The sequence below is a fragment of the Phoxinus phoxinus genome (assembly GCF_949152265.1).
Source record: "Phoxinus phoxinus genome assembly, chromosome: 12".
Classification (NCBI taxonomy): domain Eukaryota; kingdom Metazoa; phylum Chordata; class Actinopteri; order Cypriniformes; family Leuciscidae; genus Phoxinus; species Phoxinus phoxinus.
In genome coordinates, this window is record NC_136887.1 from 5,483,577 (window position 1) to 5,505,128 (window position 21,552).

Genomic DNA, 21,552 nt, shown 5'->3' on the forward strand with positions numbered 1-21,552 from the left:
CGTACATCTGCTATCACTTGCGGTGATCAACCGTTGAAATTTGAATTTTAACCCAACGGACTGCGTTGTTATAGAAACAACCCAATAAATGTTCCGAATAACCCAACAGAACGACCCAATATTTTTAACCCAGCTATTGGGTACGCAAAATAACCCAACGTTTTTTAGAGTGTAGGCGATTCTCCCACTGGGTCCATGTGTGGCCATTATGTAGTGTGAGGTTCTGAGGAAGGAGGACCCAAAAGCAGAAGAATGCTTAATTTAAATGTATTGAAACAGTAATACAGTGGAACAGGGAACCGCAACACAACTGGGCAGAGAAAAATATGTTAGATAAAAACTAAACTATATAAAACTACTACACAAGGAAAAAAACAACAAGTGACCAGCAAAAGGTACAGATCATACTGGCAGAGAACAAAGGGAAAGAAAGCATAAATGTAGCTGAGAAATCAAGCAATAAGGGGAGACAGGTGAGAGCAAACGAGCAAATGCACTGATGGCGAAACACAAACAGCTGTGTGCAAACGTGCTGATTGCAAAACACAAACAGCTGTTCGTAAATGCACATGGAAATGATGGAAAAGACAGAAACAAAAACAAAATAGGAAGAGAGCAGAGGAAGATCAAACCCGAGTCCTGAGACGCAGACATATTTATTAAGCTACACTGCACCAGTTCAAGGGGCTAATCGTTATTTTTGCTTGTGAGAAAGCTCTCCTAGCATTTCTTCTCTCTTTTGGAAATGTAACAGAATTCAGTCACCTGGTGAGGTCAACGCTGAAGGACAGATGGAGGATTGGAAGTAAACATCTTATCAGTTAAAGCTGAGAGACACAAACATAGATAAATAAATCCCTGCAAAAAAACAAATGCATAAAAATATTGCTACACTCTGGAACATTGCTCCACAAAACTCATTTTAATCCATGATCTAGACTTCAAACCTGTATTATCATGCTTTTTGTGATCTGACAGTTGGATTGCAGTTAATTACAATAAATGCCAGGTGTAAGACAAATCATGATCCGATCATTAGGACAAATTCCCAAATTAAATTTCAGCAAGCAGATATTTCCTTGAAATACTATTAGAATTTTAAATAATTGACAATAAATGACAATTACTACCGAAGCTTCTGTGTGTAAGATCCTCTAAACTGTTTCAGTTCAGTTCCTCTAAAGTCACACAGCTTTATATAAGGAATAACTGACAATGGGCTGTTGAATTATTGAACAATAGTGCACACCAGTGGTGGTAATGCAGTCACCACAAAAAGCAGTTGTACAATATTTTTCAATAATTCAACAGCCCGTTGTCAATTCATTATCAATTATTCTGCTTATATCATGGCTACCACACCTCAAGACATGCCGTATTGTTCAGAATATAAGTGTAACGCAGTTAGATGTTGTGGGAAGGAGGAGGAGAGAACCGGCGAACATTCAAAGATTTTAATAAATAAATAAAACAAATACAAAAACGAAAGTATAAGCCAGCAGCCCCTCGCGGATCTTATTTTCGGAACAATACAGTAATAGCCCCTTTCACACAGTGGGCCCTATCTTGCACCCAGCGCAATTGACTTTGAACACCGACGCATGTATCATTCCTATTTTGCACCCGCGCACAGCGGACTTTTCCCTCCACAGACGCACGTCGGTAAATTAGGGAATGAACTTGCGCTCGCGGGGGCGGTTCAGCGCAAAGAGGAGGCGTGTTCCGGCACAAAACTGCCCTGGTGCTATTTTCCAGTTTTAGAAAGCAATTGCGCCACTGATCAGGATAAAAACAGTCTAAAGACAGTGGCGCGTTGCGCGTTAGTGATATGGTATTTTAAGGGCGCGTGCTTGGCCATAATGTAGTGTGTTAACGCGCATCCACTTTGATTCTCTAATAATTATAAACAGACGCAGCAGTTTTAATTTTTGCAAATCATACATTATTACAAGGAAAAATATTAACACACGAGGGAGGTTGTGTCCGTGAAGATGTGAAAAAGATCTATCTAGATAAAAAAAAAAATCTAGATTAGGCTACACATTTACCCAAATTATACGCCTGTTTAACCGTAGCTGATTTGGGTGGGTTTCTCCCATCATCCCCAATATCACTTCTCTGTGTTTTACGGCCCTGACGAGAACGTCGGTCTCCTCGGCTGTGAATCGCTCCTGGCGTGCGCCGGCAAACCCGCCGTTATAATAGCAATCCGCCATGGAACTATGGAACAAGCGCGCCGGCTCTTAAAGGGAATGTGAGAGGACGCTCTGATTGGTTTATTTCACGTTACGCCCAAACCACACCTATGAATAATGAAGCTACTTCAGACCAACCCCTTTTAGATTTGCGTCGGGCGCAATAGTCATTTATCCGCCGGGAAAATAGCAACAGCGCCGGGATCCGCCCACAAAGTTACTTGCGCTTTGCGCTTTGACACTTGCGTTTCAGATCGTTAAAATAGTGCCCAGTGTTTACTGGTAAATTACTGATAAGAGATCATGTGTAAACAGGACCTTTTCAAAAATACCGGTTCAATACTGGGAATTTACCAGTATAGCTCCTTACACAGAGCGTTAATCCCAGAAAATTAGATCCATCCAGGGATCTATAAATCTCGGGAGCCTCTCTCTTCAGCTCTATGTGTGCAACACTAGCTAACGCATTTTTGACGCGTAAATAACGTTACATCCTGATGTAACGTGTCTTTACGGAATTCTTACGGGATGTGTGTGAACGCACACACAGATTGCAGAAAATGGCAGTGTGGATGAACCAAAATCAAACGATACCGGGACACATTATCAGTTTATTTTCCGGAATCTCTGTGTGAAAGGGGCTTATAAAAAGTCTGACATTTCCAGTAAATTACCGGTATAATGCTGTGTAAACAAAGAATGAAGATTACCGATATGAACGCGTACAAGGTCATCCTGTTGAAGGAAGAATCTACAGGAGCTCAGCATTTATTGGTCATTTCCGATGATTGACATCACCGATTTACCGATACTTTTGTGCTGATGTGTAAATGGTATAGGCTACCCGTAAAAAGACGGAACACCATTGCTTGTGTGAACAGCACATTTGTATATTTACCGGAAAGGTCCTTCTGGTAACTTTATGGTAATTTACTGGTATTGCTGTGTGAATGGGGCTCGATGTTGTATTTCAAGACATTTGTGAAGTGTTTATGTGTAGAACTAATTTCCTGATTGATCCCAAAAGGTAATTTAATGGGGGGGAAAAACATTTAAATTGTAAAAAAATGTCCTATTGTTTGTTAAATTTATTTGTTTGTTAATATTGTTTAACAAGGACACTGTAACACGGACACCTTAAAATAATGTGTAACCATTATTACAAATAACACCATTTAGAATATCTAATTTCTAAATATTCACTCATGTTTCTCTACGCCTAATTCTATAGGCTGCTTCAAAACTTTATATTCTCCTCTTTTCTTCACTTCTAATCCCTTTTGGAATCCTTTCACAGTGGGAATGTCTCTAAAGTAGAGGAACACAATAGACCAAATCCCCACTTTTTTGTCTGTCAAAGTGAAGGAAAGCATTTTGTAGTCAAAGTTTTTAAAATGCAAACATTTTCTGTAAATGCATATTACGGTGTGTGGGTAAGTGTGACTGGCTCTCTATCTGATCAAACTGGATACGCATTGAAATGCAAGATGTAAAAGCTTTAGCTAAAGAATATCCAGATAATATCAGGATAGAAAAACACATGTTAGTGCCAGGTGGAAAGGGGCCCATATTCTGTTATTTGCATGCAAAATGTGCTTATTTGCTTTATATATATATATATATATATATAATTATTAGGATCCTCTCTGGTCATTAAAGTGTTGCAGTTTCACAGCTAAAAATGGGTCCTGCCATCTGGACTTAATCTGGGGTTTTCTTTTGCAGTAAATGAATCAGCATTAAGCCTAGACATTGACATAACAGTGAGGGCACTGCCTCAGACACAGTTTAACAAAGTAATGGAGATTTCATTGCTGATGTCCATGGCCAGCAGTCTGAAGGGCCTTTGTTTGCAGCTGCGCTCAGCCGGCTGGCCCAATCACTCCTGCTTTTGGGCCAACCTCCTGCTGACCTCCATTTGATAGCAGAGGCAGCCCCATTCTGGTCCCCTTGTGACCTCTCAACGTGAGCCTTTTAAATGATGGGGTAAACCGTCTGTGCTCATGCTAACACCTGTGTATGGTTTGTTGGTTTTCCTTGGGCACACTCAAATAAATATCTGCCTCGAACTCTTTGATGTGGTCCACTGATTGATTTTTGCTGAGGCTGTTTTTCCCATTTGTCTTTGAAAAAGAATCAGGCTCAGATTTAATGTATAAAAAACAAGCTATATTGTTTTTTTACATATTGTAGTTTAGTTTCAGATTTTTGTAATTAGTGCTCACAAACCCAAAAAGTATTAAACTTTTCCACGTGTTGTTTACAGTCATATGATGACATGGGACAGTATGCAAACACTCAGACCTGAATTCTGGGGTTACATCGAACACGTAGTCGAAAGTACTGTAGCTTTTTAACCAATACTCCAAAACGAGTATCTTCTGACCTCCTCACGTATCCATTATTGTTATGTGGATACTAAATACGTGTTATGTGAACAATTCATCTGTGCATATGTATGTTTTTTTAAATGTTTTGACCGTGTAATATTTAATTGAAATAGCATAACTAGTGCGTTCCAGGGCAAGTCACGTTTCCTCTTTCACTTCCGGAGCTTCCTAGGGGCCAATGGCTGGGGTTTTTTGGGCCAAACTGAGCCAACTCGAGCTTGAGAAGAGGTTGCAAACAGAGGCGGAGTTTATCTGAGTCAGGAGACGACAGTGACGGATGATTTCATACCAGAGTATCAGCATTAAAGACTTTGGTAACACTTTATAATAACGGCACGCTATTAATCATTAGTTAAGCATTAGTAAACAGTTAATTCATCATTTATAAAGCATTAATTGACATTAATAAGCGGTTTATAAATACAGCAACAAATGCTTTATTCTTGATTTAAAAGCATAGCTATAATGTGTTTATTAATTGTATTTTCATACTTTATTAATGATCAATGTATAATTTCTATGTATAATTTCTAAATGAAGTAGTGGAGTTGTCAGTGTGGTTCATAAGCTCACTTAGAAAGTGTAAGTAAATGATTAATAAACTATTTAAATGTACATTCATACATCTTATTATTCATACATATAGTAATAGTTACTTAGTGTGTTAGTAAATGCTTTATTAACATGTATTTCTACTGTAATTCAGGGTTAATTCAGGTAGTTATAAAGCATCTATTAGTTGTTAGTTAACTGTTTTTGTGAGCTCATCTAAAGTGAGGACTATTCATGCCTTGTAAAGCATTTACAAAGGAGATTTAAAGGCTTATAATAGTTCTATGTTCTGTATCACTGTGTTGTGTTTGTTTCTTTTTTCAGCTTATTAATGTATATTAATGCTTTATAAATTATGAATTAACTGTTCACTAATGCTTAATGATTAATAGCGTGCAGTTATTATAAAGTGTTACCAAGACTTTTAACATAATTTTAGCTCAAAACTCACTTTCAGACAGCAGCGAGTGTTTGAAATAACTTCTGTTTGTGATACGACGTGGATTGTGATCACCGTATAAGGCAGAAATATTTATATGCGATGCAAAAGACTATGCGCGCTAACCATTACCATAGTAAACATGGTAAATATGACCGCTTGAAGAAATCAGACAAATCATATAGGCTATCACAACTAAGTTTTTATTTTTTCTGTCAGTATATCTCGTCTCTTTATACCGGACTCTCACTGAAAAAACTAGCCCGACAGACGCTCACTTGTCACGTCCCTTAGAATACATTTGCGTTTGTATATCAACGTCCAAACAACCACTCACATCACACTACCTATGTGGTTTTGAATATGTAAACGTATTCTTCGGAAAACACAATCTGCATGCTAAATGCTAAACAGACTTTACGAAGGTATGAGCAAGGACTCCCATGTCTGTCTTTTAGTTTTTGTAAATACAATTCAGGGTGGCATTTGCTACATCACACCCTTGGGCCAGAGATTTACAATACTTTACAAAAAAGTAAACAAATGCTTGGCCAATGCTTCAGTACTCAGGGGTGCGATAGAGTTTTCTTCAAATGTCTGTGCCATAAAAGTAGAAGCATTTGTGTGGGGCTTGGAGTTATTGTTAAGCAAACACTGTTGTCGTGCAAATGAACGGCCAGAACACATTAAACGTTTCAGTTTTCAGTTAGAATGGTGTCGTGTAAGCGGCCCCTAAGTTAATTATCTTTGCAATGGAAGTGAATCAATCAAAACTAACTTTAGCTGGACAATAACTTTATTCTAGAGCTGCTGTAAAGCCAAAAGAAACTCTGTTACTTTAATTTCCTATTATCACTGTAAAGCTGCTTTGAAACGATCTATATTGTTGAAAGTGCTATTTAAATTAAGGTGACTTGACTTGACTTATTGTTTTTGTTTATACAGATTGCTTGTGCAAATGCAAAGGTTTTTCATTTGGGTTCTGTTGTAGGCTACCAACATTAATGAAAAATCGAGTGCATACATTGCATGTACATTATGAAAGCAAAGAAATGAAAGCTTTAGCGTAAGTTCTGCCAGGAAGACTCAATTGTTACGTCACTTATTACCTTCTCATCTAAACAATCGTGTACTTGTAGTATAAAAGATCGGTACTTACACATGTCTTAGTTTACAGATGCTGATGCCAACATTCACCTTCATCCTCCCCACCACCACCAGGATGGTCCCTGTCTATACCTCCCATGGGGTCGGCTGCGCCCCTGCCTTCGTCTTCAGGCAGGAAATGCAGATTCCGTTACCCTCGGATTGCGAGCTACGGACGGGTCCTACGCCAAAGCACAATACTTGCTTGCTGGGCTGTTTATAAATGTATGCCTTGTTACGTCATTTTGCCCCCCGAGTCTTTGTGGTAGAACTAGGTAACACTTTATTTTGATGGTCCTCTTCAGACATTCTACTTTACGTACCTTTGTAACTACAGTACATATCAACTAACTCTCATTAGAGTATTAGTAGACTGTCTGCTTCATATCTACTAACACTTTATTTTGATAGTCCCCCAACAGACATTCTACTGACTATAAGTTACTTTGCAACTACGTCAACTTATTCTACTAACCTGAACCCTAACATCTAACCCTAACCTACTCTAAGTATTAGTTTGTTGACATGTAGTTGCTAAGTTACTTATAGTTAGTAGAATGTCTAAAGTGGATCATCCAAATAAAGTGTAACCAAGAACCATGCACAGTTGCTGATCTCATATTGTTTATGAATGGTCAATATCAAGTCTCAGTTTCGCTATTTATATGTGCTAGCTCTGTAACCCCCTATGCTTATAATACAATCCTTCATCATGAAATGTCTCTAAATCTGCGTTATTAAGGTCTTTCAAATGTATGTAAACGTCACACCATTGAGTCTGACAAGAGAAGAGTTGATTTTAAAAAGCCTAATCAAGAGGCCTGGTTCATCGTATCGCTCTACTGCAGATAGCCTATGGTTGTGTAAAAGGTATAATTACTGCCTAACAATTAAAGCCTGATAGTGTTTCCTCTCCTGTGAATGCACTCCTAAATACACACTTTGAAGTTATAATGATGGTTCCCATGAGTGAGGAAATTCTTTGCGGCTATTGCAATTATCGTTAAAACGTCCATGGATCATTGTTCTTTAGTGAAAGAGAGGAATGCAATGACAGCCCTCCATTACGACTCTAAGAGTTACGTTTCACTCAGTAATCGTCATCGCTCTTGACCCGGGGTTATTTTTGTATACAATTTTTGTATAAAACCTTAATGCTAAAAAAAATCTTTTTTTTTATTTTTATTAAGCAACCACTACCCCACTAACACAGAACGTTTAGGGAACGTTAGGGAACGTTAGTTTATGGTTCTCTAAAGGTTAGTTTGAACCAAACCAAAAACGAACGTTTAGGGAACGTTCCCTCAGGGTTATAACGTTCCCTAAACGTTAAGGGAACCAACCAACTAAAACGTTCTCCTGTGGTTGCACTGTACCTCCACACAACGTTCCCGTTTGGTTGTTTTTGGTTGTTTTTGGTAATGTTTATTTAAACAAGCTCCATTTAAGTTTTTGACGTAGCATATAAAAGGTTTGCAGTCAGTTGATTTAATTCACTCAAAAATGATTGGTCTTATGAAATCCAAGTAAAATAAACAGATTATCAAAAGAATATATTTAATTTTAGACTGATCAATTTAGCAAACAATACTTTTGTGCCTGATTTCGTTTTTTTAACTGTATTAGTTGAAAATACTTAAAACAAGAATCTATCAATCGAACGATTTTCACAAATAAGAAAATTCACTTCCAACAAAGTAGGTTTTTTTTTTTCAGTGTACAAATTCAACCGTTACACCCCCACGCCAGTAGGGGCAAGTGCCTCTGTTTTCAGGTGACCGATTGAAATCATGTCCTGTGTCCTGACTTCCGTGTTCTGCGATTTACACTCTTATATACTGTCTATGGATTTACACCAAAGTCCTTCTGGATACACAACTTGCATGGGAATCCGTCTTCTTTCAGTGGTTTCGTGTAAATGGACGCTCAAGATAAATTGTTTGAGCACAGGTATGGAGCCCTTAACGTTATAGTGCTAGTTCGTTTTTTCGTCTCTTTAGAAATACACACGTTGCACCCACTGTTTGTGATTTTCACGTAGAATAATAATAGTTCGGTAAAATATTTTTAGAATACTTTTCTGCTATCACTGTTAGAATACATTCAGAACATGTTTAATTTATTCCTGTACCGTTGGCATTTTACACTCACTTATTTGCATGTATGCAAAGCAAGGCCTCTGATTAGGTGGCAATGGCGTCAATGCGTCTCTATCCAGTAATTTTCAAACATTCCAATGCCGTGTTAAATGTGCTAACGTTATAGCATTGTGTGTCTGATCGCTCCTCTATCAGTTTTAGAAACTGGTCAGACAATAACAGCTATAGTCTACATAATCCTACAGTGAAATTAAAAAAGCCATTTCACTACATGCTAATCTTGAGTAATATCATTTTCTCCTTTTTTCCACCTTTTCTCACACCAAACAACGACGTACGACGCCATCAGAAAGCGCATTTTGGGAAATGTGTGGATCCGTCCGTTCGCATTTCTGTGTTTCTATGCATGTAGACTAGAGCATCATTGTGGTACGTGTATGTTTTTACGTATGTTTGCCTGAACCATGTTTGTACAACTAAACGTAGCACAATTTGTGTGTATATATTATAAAATAATCTGTATAGTGGATGTAATGCTCGAACCATGATGCAGTATCTGTCTGCTTACTCGAGCACATACGGATGTGTAATGTCACACACTGTAGCATTATACTTTTACGTTTAAACAGTGCATTAAAAAAACAAACTCCATATCTAATGTTTAAGAAAGAAATAACAAATATTCATGGTCGGGGATAGCAACACTCCATTTTAGTTTAAAATTACCCTCTAAAATGCTGATTGGCCAGGTTTGCTGACGTCAAGGCATGTGACGCAACACGAACGTTCCTGATTGGCTGGAGGAAATGGATAAGTCTACGTAGAACTCAGTAGACCGTTCACTATCAGGAAGTCTTGGAAAAACAACCAACAACGACCAACAACAGCAACCATTGAGCTTCACATTCTCAAAAAGTAAGTGAAATACGTTACAGTTTCATGGTTGTAATGCAAGGGTTTGGGGTTTAACTTTAAGCCGTCTAGAAAATCTGGCTGTGTACAGGTGACTTATTGGTGCTATACTATATATAAATAAATACGTTTTCTCTGTATGGAAATACTGCTTTGTTCGGCTACTGTCTCACAAAAACTTTGTTCTCTTAATGTAGATTCCTATGACAAAGCCATGAAAAAATGTCGGCGACTGATGGACACTTCCAGCATTGAGACGGAAGACGATGCGAGTGTCCACAAAAGGCAGTGTAAACGCCCAAGGAGGTTCATGACGGATTCTTCAAGTGATGGTAAAACCTTAAGTACAGACATTATTTACAAAATTAACATTTTCTTTTAGCAATCTGTACAAATTTTTTGGTCTTTTATTTCAGATGAATCTGTTCCACAAATGAGAGAGTGTGAGAACGGAGTGTGTGTCTGGAAGCCCTGTCCGTAAGTTAACATTTAAGAAACCTGAGTCATATTTCCTACCATGGAACTACTGACATTCAACCTAGTGCATATCATGTGACTATTCTGATGTGTTTGTCTCTTCCTGCCTGTTTCCAGGTCCGCAGCTGCCTCCACCACCTGCATGTAAGTTTTTTTTTCTTCCTCCTCCATTTGCAAGAAACCTACCATAAATGAAGTGACCAATATTCATATCTACTTTCTTTTTAGATGAGTCAACACCACACAGAAAACCAGCCGGTCGCCCAGAATTGGATGGGTCTATTATGACGTAAGCTGAGGGTACAGTGGCTTTGCATTTTCCATTTCCAATTAAATACTATTTCATGACAAGGAACTTTAGAGTAACTTGACTTTTTTGTTGTTGTAAACAGCAGAACTCATCACACAGAGGGAGGTGAGACATCACACAGAGGGAGGTGGCTCAGCCATGGAGACGGAAATGAGAGGTAAGAAGACTCACTTAAAGGAACACACCGACTTTTTGGGACTTTAGCTTATTCACAGTATCCCCCAGAGTTAGATAAGTCCATACATACCCTCTTCATCTCTGTGCGTGCCGTAACTCTGTCTGACGCACCCACCACTAGCCTAGCTTAGCACAAATACTGGATGTAAATAGTTCCAGCTAGCATACTGCTCCCTATAAGTGACAAATAATGGCAACATTTTCCTATTTACATGTTGTGATTTGTATAGTCACAGCGTGTACAAATAACAAGGTCACATGTGAGACAGCCATCTTCTAATCATATACATACTCTGAACTATATTCTCAGAAGGCCGAAGCACTGCTACTTCTGCGGAGTGATTTACTCCAACTCTGAGCGAACTCTCTGCTCCTCACCACGGGGCTTCTCAGGGGCTACAAGCAAATCACGCCCCAGAAGTAGCAGTGCTTCGCCTTCTGAGAATATAGACTTATCTAACTCTGGGGGATACGGTGAATAAGCTAAAGTCCCAAAAAGTCGGCGTGTTCCTTAAGTTGTTCACATATTCAAGTAATGTATAACAACTAAAACTAACATAATTAATTTTTCCATAGCCATGTGGACATCCATTACCCGTATGGCACAGCGAATGGAAAAGATGGAGCAGAGGCTGGATGAGGTGCTCATGCTCTTAAGGAGCTCCCAGTCCCAGTCACATCCCTCTGCTCCTGTCGATGATATGTTGCTGTCGCCCTGCTCGACAGTCACAGAGCTGGAGGAGTTTGACAGGAGTCTCGGTCAACAGGAGAGGAGGGGAAAAAATGGTAATTAAGTTGCCATAGTCCTGCCCTAAGATTAACACTATATAATTGCATAACTTCAAATATCATTATAACTGAACTGACGGCTCTTACAAAATGAGATTGTACAAGCTCTCCACTTTGTTCTACATGTATAATTTGTATTTCTATGTTTTACAGCAACTTTTCCTGACAACTCTTGGAGGTTCGACCAGAGGTACTGCCATCCGTCGCATGCTACGGCGAGTGGCAACTATTGACGTCCATCAAACAGTTTAGTCTGCGGGGCAGAAAGGCAAAGAAGGCTTTCCTGGACCTGACAATCTGCAGGGTTATAACAGGCAGGTGTTATTTTATTGTTCACATCAGTGTTATGCTTAGCTTGGAGGTTTTAATTTGACTTGTAGCTTTACTTCATTTTGACTTTACTCTAGCGGCCTTCCAGAAAAACTTCCCGGCGGTGACTGCAGCAGAGACGGAGGACTTGATTGGGCAAGTGCTGAAGTTTGCCCCACACAGACGGTAAATTAGAATACTTCTATGTGATGTTCATAATTATCAAAGGAATGGGAAAACTATCAATATTTGTCATAATAAAAAAAACAGGGTTGTTAGTAAGGCAATTTGTCTTGCGTTTGTCAACGTGTTCATTCTCAGTATGACATATCAAACTTTTGTTTATTTTTTAGGCCAGCTGAGAAGGACTGAGAAGGGCTGATCGGTCAAGACAATGGAGCTCTTTTTTTATTTATTTTTTATTAAACAATTGTATTTTTGCCACTTTGGCCATTCACTTTATTGTCCCTTTTCAATGTGAAATTTGTCTTGGACTCAAAGCTGCATTTATACACAACATATATACATACACACAACAACATATGCACAACAACAAATGCACATTACATTATCATTCCAATATGCATCTTGCACACTACATTTGCACTCTTCATCACACTCTTTGTACTTAAATTTCTGTTTTATTTGTATAGTTGTAAAACTGATTCTATTCTTGTATTTTTTTTAGGCCTTTTATATTTTTGGTATTTTGTAATTTTATATTGTCTATATTAAAGTTTTAAATCCCATCAAGTTTGCCTGTTCATTCATTCCTGCTAACATATAAATTAATTTCTGCTTGTATAATAATTAATTCCTGCTTATGCACAGACAGTTTAAAGTAATAATAAAATTGGTACCATTGTTAGATTTTTAAAGGTTAGTGGAATGTAAAAAATAACCTTAGGGGAACGTTCTAGGAACGTTACCTAAAGGTTGCAATGTTAGGGGAACGTTCTAGGAACGTTACCTAAAGGTTGCAACGTTAGGGGAACGTTCTAGGAACGTTCCCTAAAGGTTACAACGTTAGGGGAACGTTCTAGGAACATTCCCTAAAGGTTGCAACGTTAGGGGAACGTTCTAGGAACGTTCCCTAAAGGTTGCAATGTACCCAAAAACGAACGTTCCCGGAACGTTAAGAAAACTTTCCATGGGAACCAAAACCTAACCTTAAGGGAACGTTCCGCAACCAAAAACGAACGTTCCCGCAACCAAAAACGAACGTTCCCAGAACGTTCTGGGAACCATAAATTGTTACCTGGGTAAATGGCTCATCAAAAAGTAATAACAACATAATGTTGTCTGTTTTCCCTCCGCAGTGTCTATGAAATTAGTCTTCTCTTTCCCTGCAGTGTGGCTCCAGTAGACCCAAATGTTTTGATTTACTGAATGAGGTTTCCTGAATTAATTTGGCTATGGATAACCTCTCAAAAAAACCAGATTACATATGGAAATGAGAAATCTACCAGCTAAAACAAGCTCACTAGTAATGGAACAAATGACCTACTGTGCAGCAGTTGACTAAAGTGATAAAGTGTTTCGAAACAATGAACATGAGTGTTGTAACAGCTGCTTTGCATTTGATCATCAACATAAACACTTCTTCACCAGTGGTTTTTCTCCATTTAAGCTGGGAAAGGTTATGTCACCTCTCTCTGGCTCTACACCATGAAAGTCAAAAGCTGTTCCTCTACAAAACTCAATATTGACTTGATTTAGTCATTATATTTCTAATGCTGCAGTTAAGTTGCTTTTATCCCTGTAACACTGCCCACTTTATACTATGCAGATGTCAATTGCTTCTGCTGTAATAACAAGAACAGTACCTACTGACATGAAAATTGAAATAACCAAGTAAACGAAGCACTCTCCAGTCTGCCAAAGTGCTCTGATTCTTAGACTGGATTAATGCATTGAGATAGTCAGGTTCAGTGCTGTGGGAATAAAGTTATATTGACTCCAGGCAGCCTGCATTGCCTATGAAAATGTGTATAGTGCCATGATGTTTTAAAGCTCAAACCTTTCTTTCCTATTTCCATTGTTGCAGATGAAAATAATGTATGCAATTCAACACTTTACTTAAAGCCTTTATTTATAATGCATTATAAAGGTATTCATAATGTAGTCTGTTATAATGCATTATATCTTTGCGTAAATAATTGTAAGTTAAAATGCATTATTTGGATTTGCAATCCCTTGGTACATCTGAAAGTAGTTGTTTGTCATGCATTTTAATGCATTGCACTTTCTAAAGGTGTAACTGTCACGGTGGGTTGCAGGAAGGCAGATGGAGACGAGGATGTATTTCCAAAACAAAGGTTTATTTGAAATTAAATAAACAGCAGAACAGGTAGTAACACACACTAAATAAGATGGAGATCAGACGATGAACAATGCAACACACAGGGCTTAAATACATAGGGAACAGATCAGGGAAACGAGATACAGCTGACAAGACTAACGAGGAAACAGGTGATGAACTAATGAAGGTTACCATGGAAACCAAGGAGTAGCGGGAATTATGTGACTAATGAAAACAAGACAACAACATATTACTGTCAGTACTTCCCCCTCCCGCGAGCCGCGACCTCGCACCGAATGCAAAAGTCCAACAGTGGAGGGAGGGAGCTCAGGAGGAGGACAAAGAGCAGGTGAAGGGGGCGAGCCCAGGCGACGCCAAGGATCCAGCGGGACATGGCGAAGCCGGTATAAACTCTGGTAGACCCGCGTTGAGCTCACCTCACTGAAGGTGGCATGTGGGTGAGCTGTGGGGCTAGCAGGAGGTGGCGACAGCGTGGTTGAGGAATGAATGATGGGAGGAGGTGGGAGGGAGGAGGTGGGAGGTGGGAGAGGGAGGCTGGGTGGGAGTTCAGGAACAGGCTCAGGTTCTGGAACAGATTCAGGCTCAGGAACAGATACAGGCTCAGGAACAGATACTGTCTCGGGGACAGACTCGGGTCTGGGAACAGGAACAGTTATTGGGGCAGGAACAGGCTCTGACTTGGTCATCCTGGCAGAGGGCTCAGGCTGTGTGGCGTCGGCGGCCTTCGTGGCTGAGGACTCAGGCGGTGAGCGACCTGTGCTCGCACAACTGCTCCCGATACTGAACTTGTATCAGCCAGCCGTCGAGATAGTTGAGGATGCGAACAACACGCTCTCTCATGGGAGCAATGGACTTTTGTAAAGACATGGCCTGCCTTAAGGGTAGGACTTTGTACTGATACGCTCGACCCTCGAACGCGAAGCGCAGGAATGTCCTGTGTCACGGGAGGATGGAGACATGAAAGTACACGTCCTTCAGGTCGATCGCTGCAAACCAATCTCGGAGAAGAATGCATACGAAAATGCGTTTCTGCATTAGCATCTTGAACAGAAGCTTGTAAAGGGCCTGATTTAATACACGCAGGTCCAAGATTGGCCGTAACCCACCCCTTTGAGGACCCTTGATGCAGCGATTGTGACCGTCAGTTGGGGAGAGGGAACGACCGCATCCAGAAGCGAACGGGTGGAATGGCATCTTGAAAAAGTTGCAGACACACCCGTGTTGCTCTTTCAGGAATAGTACTCTCTCTAGTGTTGGAGCACACAGGGAATGACCGCGGCGACACTGACATGGGATGGTGCTGCCTGTGACAGTGAAACACTCACTTCTTCGCCCTCTAACCAACCACAAAGAATGCTGTTAAAACAGCAGTTGAGACCTCAGAAGCTCACGATCACCGTTGTAGCACCGCTGTAGGACCACCAGCACCAGAGGAGACTTCCAGAAGAAGCACCGACACACTCGCTCGTTGAGAAATCAACACTCTTCAGAGACATCGACATGAAGACCGATCGGCTCCGAAGTGAAAGACAAATGGTGCGTGCATCCGTATATGTATTTAAACCCACGCAGCGGGGCACGAAATGCATAGCTCGCATGCCAATGTGCTAAGCGTGATCCAAATCAGCACGGTACGTCCGACTGCCATCGAACGTGACCGAACTGAAAGGGAACCTTGTTAACCCTCTGGGGTCTAAGGTGTTTTTGGGGTCCTTGAGATGTTTTGACATGACCTGATATTTGTATTTTTTTCAGTTGCTTATAAACATATTAATGGCAAAGGTGTAATTACACTCTATTTAGCACGAACATGGCTATCATAATATGTGAGCAACATGTATGTACATGTTTGCATTTTTGAGAGAATATTATTTATGCGTGGTTATTCAAAAAACTCAAACTTACATTTTCTGATATAAGACCACAAACGACCAACTTCACATATTCCCACAATACTTTTGACTAATGGATGTTGTCGGCTAAAGTGTTTACTTCAAAATTATCTGAAAATCATCCGGGCTAATCGTTCACATTAAACAATAGATTGATTTAAATTTTGTAAAACACTTTTTTGTTTGGAAAGGCAATATGCAGGTCGGCGTGAATGATCCAACAAGGTCATGAATAATGTCCTCATTCACACCTGAGAGAAGACAAAGACCTGCTAATGCTGCATACTAATGAGCCTTTCATAGGTGTCCCTGAGCCACAAGATAGAATGCAAAGACAACACACACATACACACACACACATATATATATATATATAACTACAGAATTGGTTCAGAGTTGGAAACATCTTGAAAAAAAGTGTATTTTTCCACAAACTGTGCATGCTTGCAAATTGTATAATATCCAAGGTAAACATTTCTAGTAATTGTGCAGTTAATTCTCATTCGTATTTTCAGAAAGTTTTGCAATATGTAGGCTATCCTCTCCCCAAATTTGTCACTAATAAAACACAAAAATAATTTAAAGAGAAGGCTTATATTGACCTTTTAAGATTTTGCTTGCACCTTGTAAATTAGGTTTTGATGTGGCAGTAAAAACTTTATAATCTATCCAAAACTAAATGTTGTCTTTCATATTTCGTCTTTTATAATATATATTATGGCATAAATGTTATTTGCAGTTTAATATGTTGCTTATACAAAGACATTTTATTTCAACGTATTCAGTCGATTTTTACTCATCTCAGTAGGCAATATAGATAGTTTGCTAAAAGCGAAATTCATTCACACACAGACACGCGCAGCTGGAGTAAATAACAGCATGTGCCGTTCATTCATTCAAACACAGAAACGCGAGCTGCAGTAAACAACAGCATGTGCCGTTCATTCATTCAAACACAGAAACGCGCGAGCTGGAGTAAACAACAGCATGTGCCGTTCATTCATTCAAACACAGAAACGCGATTCAAATTTAAACAGTCTTTTGCGGTTTACAGACAACATTTCATATCGCGATTAGAACAAAGCACTTACTGATCTGCAGCTGGATCCGTTGTTCGGCTACTCCAGCACGTTTGAGGTAAAATTTCCAGGATTATCACGATATTATTATTCCTCACTACAGTGTGTTTTCCAGCTGTTGTGGGCGTTGACTGGTTTGCATGTGTTGCTTCAGATCTGCGTTTGAATAGCGGCGCGCTCTCGATGGGCGTGTCACATTAGCAGAGTAATGAGATGCCAGAAAGATAATGAGAACGGCTGATCTCTCGCTCTTTATATATAGATTACATAAACAGAGAATATTTCTTTTAGTTTTGAATTAGATAATTTAAAACTACACACTTAAATGATTATAGAGATATATATCTCATGTCTGAGTGAATAGTATTCGCTGAGTTTTCTTTGAGTTTAGAGACGTGCTTTAGAAAAAAAGTTCACGGAGACGGAGAGGCAGAAAGCACTCCCTGTTTACTTTCTTTATTTTACAAAAGCACAATGTTTTATTTCGATTGTAAGTGGACACATAAAAAAGTAGACATTTAACAGCTTATTTTTTCATATTTCTTAAAGCTGTATGAACAAAACTGACGGAGTATTTTAGGTCTATTTTGCTGCTATGTAAAAAAAAACGAGCAAAACGCGCCCGCACGTTTACCGACCTCAGAGGGTTAACTCTGCAATAGGCAAAGTCCTGTATGTGTCAACACACACAAAAAAAAATTTATTATCCTGTTTGCCATTGCTTTTTACCCTGTTGTTTATTTTGGATTGTCTGTCTGTATTTATGACCTCTTGCTTGTTGTTTGGATCCTTTACCTTGTGTCTCGGAGCGGTTGCATGACACTTGTGTACTCTGTCTTTCTAATGAGAGAAAAAAAAACTTGTTTCTTCCACAAACCATTTTCTTCCCTTTGGTCATTTTATGGCTGTTCTGGAGTCATTTATTACATTCAATTTACTGTTGATGTGATTTGGCCAAATAAAATACATTTTCCAAAACCTAAAGTTTCAAAGTTTTCCTGCAAAAATGACAGTTAATTCTTCTGAGCAGCCAAGCAGCTGCGTTTGGGACCTGATGAATGAAAATTAATGGAAGTGGATAGCTTTCTCCATGTATTATATAAACGTCTTTGATATAGACAATTTCTTATTTCAAGGCAGCTAAAAATATATTTTACTTGTATTAGTTTTGCCTCAGGACTCAGTGGCGCTGAGACGTCTGATGTAGTTGAAGGAAACCCCATGATGGAGAAGGCACTCAGCGGAAATAAGGATACCAGTCCACCAGAGATATACCCCACTAAGCCAATGACGAAGCAGCCAAGTCGGCGCAACAAGACCAAGTGGCCTGACCTGACTCGACTCTTACCTGAGTCAACTGTTGGAGCTGGTGTTGCAAGGCAATGTTGAGAACAAGCTTAACACCCCTGGGGAGATTATCTTTGGAGAATGCAAGGAGAGGTTTGGCAAGGTTAGTAGGAAGGAGTCTACAACCCCAAGGAAAGGAAGTACAGTAAGGGAGATTGAGCAGCTAGTCAGAGCCCGGCGCCAGCTCCGCCAGAACTGGAGGAAAGCTGCACCTGAGGAGAAAGTTGCCCTGAAGGAGTTGTGGGACAAACTTAAAGTCTTGCCAAATTGCGAAGAGTGGAGAGGATCAGGAGTAGGAGGAAGAAAAGAGAAAAAGAAAAAAACATCCTCAGAGATCCCCACTGGTTTGCCAGAGAGTTTCTAGATGAGAAGAGGAGTGGGAAGTTGGACATCAGTAAGGAGAAGTTGGAAAAATACATCAGTGACAACAGACGAGCTACACCGCTCAGCTCCCCAGGGCACATACCACGGCCAGCCCTACCGACAGTGCCATTTGATACATCCCCACCTAAGTTGCAAGAATTGGAGGAGGTTATCAAGAAGGCAAGGTCAGCTTCAGCCCCCAGGCCTAATGGGCTTCCCAATAAGCTGTACAATAACTGCCTCCAGGTGATCTAAGTACTCTGGAAGCTCATGAAAACAACTTGGAAGAAAGAGCGAGTACCAGCAGAGTGGCAGCAAGCTGTTGGTGTGTTCATTCCCAAAGAACAGAACTCCCATTATATCAACCAGTTAAGAAACAGTGCCTTGTTGAATGTGGAGGGGGAGATTTCCTTCTCGATTCTGGAGAGGAGAATTAGCAATTTCCTCATTGGGAATGGATACATTGCATTCCAGAAGGCTGGAATCTCAGGCTTCCCTGGATGCATTGAGCACTCTTCTGTGATTTGGGATCAAATTCAGCGTGCGAAGAGCGACCTGCATGTGGTGTGGCTAGATCTTGCCAACCCATACGGCTCAGAGAGCTGATACGAGTACGGCTCAGAGAGCTGATAGAGCTGAGAGAGCTGATACAAGCTGATAGAATTTGCCATGGAATTATTTTATGTCCCAAGGGGTGTGCAGAATATCATCATCGGATACTTCAGCAACCTGCACAAGTGCTTCAATCTGGAGGGCTACACGACATGATGGCAACAGCTGGAATGTGGGATTGCTATGGGGTGTGCCATCTTCCCCCATCCTTTTTGTTTTAGCCTTTGAGGTAATCCTCAGAGGGGCCAGGCAGGTAGTCAGGGGCATCAAACTACCATAAGGCGAGAAGCTTCGACCATTGAGGAGCTACATGGATGACATAACAAGCACCCTTCAGATGGCTCCATGCACGACCAGGCTCCTCAAGCGCTTTGACGAGCTGCTCAAATGGGCAAGAATGAAGAGCAAGGCTGAACAATCAAGAAGTCTCTTCATAAGGAAAAGCGTGCCGCATGTCAGGGTCATTTTTGTTGCTGGAGAGGAGTCCATTCCATGGCTGGATGAGAAACCATTGAGAAGCCTGGGAGGCAGTATACCAGTATACATGTACTGGTATAGGGGGAGAAACATCAGTGAACGGCGGCCTCCAGCTGACGACCCTGCAGTTGACCTAATGGCACCAGTGGAGATGCGACAGGCCGGAAAGGCAAAGCAGGAACAACATCTTACCTGTATAATGATCTGCCTCTTTTCAGTTGATCCTATTTTAACCACTCAAACCCCTCTGATTGGACATGGAAATGAGCAATCTACCAGTTTTTTTTTTAATGTTCACTAGTAATGAATAACTTACTGTGCGGTTGTTGACTAAAGTGATTAATGAACATGAACATGTTTAATGTATATTAATTTTGTAATGGTCACAGGTCGGGTGGGCCAAGCTAGACTGCACCCACCCCTGAACCAGGACCACCTCGAGGAACGTGTCAGAGGGAAGAGTCAGAGACAGAGAATAAAATGAACAAGTTTTATTTTGAAGTAAAAACAAATTGGAAACCCTAATCTAAAATCTTCTCCCTTGTTGCCCTCAGGGATCGGGGGTGGACGGTGCAGTGACTGGGGACTTTCCCGCCCTCTTCCCCAGTACAGACCCTGCAGCAGATGACCAGCGCACAGGTGGGGGCGGTGGGCAAACGAACGGTCCGGTAAGTCTCCTCTGGTAAGTAGATAATTCCAACCTTCCTTCCTTCTTTCACAGGTGGGGGTGCGGTCAACGAACAAGCAGTCCGGTAAGTCTCCTCTGGTAAGTAGATAATCTCAACCTTCCCTCCTTCACAGGTATGGGCGTTGGGGCAGAGGGATATCAGTCAAGTACGTGTCCGGAGGGGACCCGGTCTTACGGGGGGTGGCTAGGGGAGTCTTCCGCGGACGCTGCTCCAGAGCGAGGGGGTTCCAAAGTGGTCACGGACCCAACGCCGACAGCTAAACGGGGCTTCTTCTGACACAGACAGGGTGGATATTCCAGACAGAGGGTGCCAGCCTCACGTTCGTGACAGAAGGACAGCCGCTTCTCCCAGCACAGGTGACTATACGGATGCAGCAGGCTCGAAGGCGACAGGCTGCACGAGGCTTCTACTGGGACGGACAGAATAGGTGCTTCAGGCAAAGCATACAGTACACATGCACTGGAAGGAACGAACACTGCTCACAACACAGATGAGTTGCAGGGGTACGGCAGACTCGAAGTCAACGGGCTGGACGGGGCTTCTTCCGACACAGACAGAATGGGTGTTCCAGACAGAGCGCGTCAACCTTACGTCCGTGACAGAGGGACAGTCACTTCTCCCAACACAGGTGGGCTATGAGGATACAGCAGACTCGAAGTCGACAGGCTGCACGGGGCTCCTGCTGAGACAGACAGAATACGTGCTTCGGACAAAGCATACAGTTTACATGTGTTGAGGGGAGCGAACACTTCTCACAATACAGATGGGCTGCGGAGATACAGCAGACTCAAGTCAAACAGGCTGAACGGGACTTCTTCTGACGCAGACAGAGTAGGTATTTCAGACAGGGCGCGCCAACCTCACATTCGAGACAGAGGGACAGTCACTTCTCCCAGTACAGGTGGGCTACGAGGATACAGCAGACTCGAAGTCGACAGGCTGCACGGGGCTTCTACTGAGACAGACAGAATAGAC

The 21,552-nt window shown here is 41.0% G+C and overlaps 1 protein-coding gene across 3 annotated transcripts; it reads left to right on the forward strand.

Moving 5' to 3' along the window:
• Nucleotides 1-8,571: 8,571 nt before the first annotated feature.
• Nucleotides 8,572-12,546, forward strand: LOC307008208 (uncharacterized protein). Of its 3 annotated transcripts, XM_079630897.1 has the most exons (12): nt 8,572-8,672; nt 9,171-9,250; nt 9,571-9,736; nt 9,931-10,065; nt 10,150-10,210; nt 10,328-10,354; nt 10,439-10,510; nt 10,606-10,677; nt 11,274-11,483; nt 11,640-11,800; nt 11,894-11,981; nt 12,149-12,546. In XM_079630897.1, exons 8-10 carry the CDS (start codon nt 10,659-10,661, stop codon nt 11,717-11,719), a joined length of 309 nt encoding a protein of 102 aa, XP_079487023.1. In that variant the 5' UTR covers nt 8,572-8,672; nt 9,171-9,250; nt 9,571-9,736; nt 9,931-10,065; nt 10,150-10,210; nt 10,328-10,354; nt 10,439-10,510; nt 10,606-10,658; the 3' UTR covers nt 11,720-11,800; nt 11,894-11,981; nt 12,149-12,546. The 3 variants fall into 3 exon arrangements, with proteins under 3 accessions (XP_079487023.1, XP_079487022.1, XP_079487021.1); XM_079630896.1 differs by lacking the exon at nt 8,572-8,672 and having other exon boundaries at nt 9,120-9,250; nt 10,603-10,677; XM_079630895.1 differs by lacking the exons at nt 8,572-8,672; nt 9,171-9,250 and having other exon boundaries at nt 9,439-9,736; nt 10,439-10,499; nt 10,603-10,677.
• Nucleotides 12,547-21,552: the final 9,006 nt, after the last annotated feature.